At 38.2% G+C, this 3529-nt stretch overlaps 1 protein-coding gene across 1 annotated transcript; it reads right to left on the reverse strand.

The window, feature by feature from the left end:
- Positions 1–442: 442 nt before the first annotated feature.
- On the reverse strand, positions 443–2923 carry LOC131161812 (pathogenesis-related thaumatin-like protein 3.5). Its single transcript, XM_058117798.1, has 3 exons — positions 2771–2923; positions 895–1558; positions 443–754 (listed from the first exon to the last, which is right to left on the reverse strand). Exons 1-3 carry the CDS (start codon positions 2844–2846, stop codon positions 613–615), a joined length of 882 nt encoding a protein of 293 aa, XP_057973781.1. The 5' UTR covers positions 2847–2923; the 3' UTR covers positions 443–612.
- Between the last annotated feature and the right edge of the window lie 606 nt (positions 2924–3529).

Consider the following 3529-nt stretch of genomic DNA (forward strand, 5'->3'; position numbering starts at 1 on the left):
TCTTCTTGAAAACAGGATGACCAAGACTTGCTCGGATTTAAAACTAGCTTTATTACATCAGCTCTTTTTTTGGGTAGGCCTGGTAAAAATTAGGGTATTTACAGTACCTTTTCTTTTTTCCTTTTTTTCCCCAAGGAGAGGAAATATGTATAAAAATTTTTTTTTTTCTTAAATCTCTTAGGGAATACCTTAGCCATCAGCATTTGACTTTTAAATTAGAAATTTTGAATTCGAATCTTAAGAAGGGTAGAAAAAATATAAGATAAAAATATCATTTGTTTTTAAATGATCCATGCGAATTGAATTCTTGTTACGTGGGAGATTAATAATAATTATGGTATTAGACTAACGAGACCGTTTCAAGATAAAAAATGGAAAAAGAAGAAAAAAAAATTGGAAACAAAGTATACATAGTCAATTAATTCTAAAACAATAATGAACAAAAGCAATTTGTATGGCGTTTAATCAAATTAATAAATATACAAAAATAAAGAACAAATTCGATCATATGTACAACCATGTATGTGGAACATCTCTTTCGATCTCAAATGAAGTAGGGAATCACCATTTTTTCCTAGTTAATTCCTTCAAACAACCGTGCCAATAAATTAATTACACAAAATTAGTATTCATAATCAGCAGAGAGACTGCAAACATCAGAATCATAGTCGCCCATTTTCCAATTAGTGATTGTAAACCGTTTGATCCACTGCACACGAGCTTGTGATTATGATATGTGCACACTGGTTGAGACCTACACCAAAAATCACAAGCGTATATAGGTTTAGACTTGCATGAATGCATGCGTATAAATATATTATATATATATATACATATATGTAAATTTTGTGAAGAAAAAAAATGATAAAAAGAAAGCAATTAATTAAAAGAAACCTGGATGAGCAGAAAGTGATGATATAGTCTGGTCCAGAGCATGTAAAAATACTGGTGGGATCATCGTAGGCATAGCTATAAGCAGTGGGGCAGGCCTCCTTGAACTTCTTGGAATAGTAGGTGGGCCGGCATGTTGCCGCATTCCCGTAAACGCCCCTGCAGCAGTACTGGTCGGTGTTGAACACGTCGCACGCGCTCCGACACGCCACCGTCTTCCCGCCTGCCTTCACGGCCAGCTCCGCTGGGCAACTCTGCCTCAGGTCGCGGTCGCAACCGGCCACGCTGCAATTCCCTTTGCCGTTAACGGGGGTCACCGCCATCGGCAAGTTGAACCCGTCTACCAGGCTGACGTCGTAAAAGTCGAGCGTGGAAAGGGTGAATTCGGCAAGCGTGGCCGGTGTTTTGCCGGACGCGCCGCACTTGAGGGTGTCGCCGCAGCTGGCGGTTTGACAGGGGCCCGTGCCGCTTTTGTCGAAATTGCAGCCGGTTCGGCCCCATATTCGCCCGCTCCAACCCACCGGCGCAGTGAAGACGACGGATTGGGCCGGTTTTAATGCAAAACCGCCGCCGTTGAAGCTCTCCCCGGGCGTCGCCGCCGGCCATATTGTCACTTTGCAGTCGTTGATAATGGTGAAAACTCTGGCGGACTCGGACATTTTTGTCCCTGTTCATTTAAGGCAAGTGCAGAAATCACGTTAGGATTTATTTTTGAAGGAAAATAATTAATGTTCTCTTTTCAAATTGAGTCTTTCGGGAGTACTCTGAGATATTTGGCCCCGCAGTGGAATCCATGACCGAGCCCAATGCCTATTCCGACATTATGCGTTCTTAAAATACTTCAAAATGGATCTCTTTTAAGAGGCTCCAGTTTCTTTGATTTGTTGTGTTCTTACGTAATAAAATCTTCATATATAAAATACATTAGAGCATAACAAAGGAATTCATGTTTTGAAAAATCTTAAATTCATATTTAAGTAATGCCCCTTATACTTGTTAAACTTTTTTATTCACAAAGTATTAATCTATATATGTGTTTTGGCAACCTTTGGAGCACAATTTTACATTAGCTATATATGGATTTCGATCAATAAATTTATGAAGCTCAGTGTTCGATTTTTATGACATTCTTAAACAATGACTAGGTTAATTTTGAATGTAAAATTTTGAGATTTAACTTTCAAATCAAAATATGAAGCACAATTACATCAAACTTTGAAATTTACAGCCAACAGCTTGTTGATGTGTATTCAAAACAATCAACGAATGAACAGCCAATATTCCTCTTAGATTACCTTTGGTTACTTTGTTGAATCTTTTTTAAGCCAACCAACCATTTCAGTTTTATTTTCAATTATGAATGTCTGCACTCCTTTTCTGCCCATTAATATACCTTGAATCAAAATCGTTGTTCAGAACATCAAGAATCATTTGTTCTCTCTCTATATGCACTCATGGAGAAAACGAAGGCACCAGCATGCACTAAGATGTCTATCAATTTAGTGATGGAGTTTGGGAGTTTCCTTTAAAATGAGGGACGTAAAGTGGAAATATTACACAACTATATAGTCCAAAAAAAAAAAAAAAAAGTCAGTCCCACTACAACTATTGTTTTAAAGGAGAAATCATGAAATGCGTCAAAATTTTTGGAATAAATTACGTTTTTTTGCATCATAACTACGAAAAAAAAGGGTTTAATTAGTTAAATATTTTAAAGCTTCACTTGGCTTGCATAATCACTTCGAATATCGTGGTGAGTATGATTAGGAAGACAAAAGCGAAAAAAAATTTGATATATAAAAGAGCAAAGTATAGGATGGATGATCATATACCAAATCAGAGAAGAAAAAATTAATCAAGCAAAGTGAGGGAGTAGTACCAGATGTGATCATAAGAAAGACCAAGAAGAAGGATGGCGCCAAACAAAGATGTGTTCTTGCCATCTCTCTTTCCATCTCCGGGGGACCCCTTCTGCGTCTCACTCACGAAACTGGTTTGGGTTTGGAAGTGAGTTTTGAGGCATAGGATTAATGGAGAACGTGGAAAAGCAATCCAGCTAAAAATAAGGCTGGCGGGGGTGGGGTGGGGTGGTGTGGGGTGGGGTGGGGTGGAGGGAGAGAGGAGGAATACGTGTGAGGAGGGGAGGGGGAGGGGGAGGGGGAGGGAAAGTGATTCAAAGCAATTAATGTTCTGCATCTGGGAAAAGGCTTCTTTGCAAGATTAGGTTGATTCTTTTCCTGCTGTTTTGGTTCTAGCTAGCTGCCTCAATTCCTCCACATTCTATTCTATTCTTCCAAACATGTACTTCCTCCGTTGTTCATTTACTTCCAACCTTTTTCGTGTAAAACCCCTGCAACCGCATGTACGCTGCCTTTGCAACCACGAGTCTTTGCATTGTATTATAAACTTATAGAATCATTTATCATAAAGGAAGTAACTTCTAATTACAAGAGGAAAAAAGAAGGGGCATAATCATTTATTATCATATAATCCCCTTACTTTTGTTGATGGAGGTATAATATTTATAATCTTAAGGGGTTGTTTGGTTTGTAGCATCAAAAATATTTTCATATAATGATGTTTTGGAAATCTCTCTGTAGGAATATTTTTTTTTTTTGCTTCACATTGTAAGATTCCC

Source organism: Malania oleifera, chromosome 8 (genome assembly GCF_029873635.1).
Source record: "Malania oleifera isolate guangnan ecotype guangnan chromosome 8, ASM2987363v1, whole genome shotgun sequence".
In the NCBI taxonomy this organism is placed as follows: Eukaryota; Viridiplantae; Streptophyta; class Magnoliopsida; order Santalales; family Ximeniaceae; genus Malania; species Malania oleifera.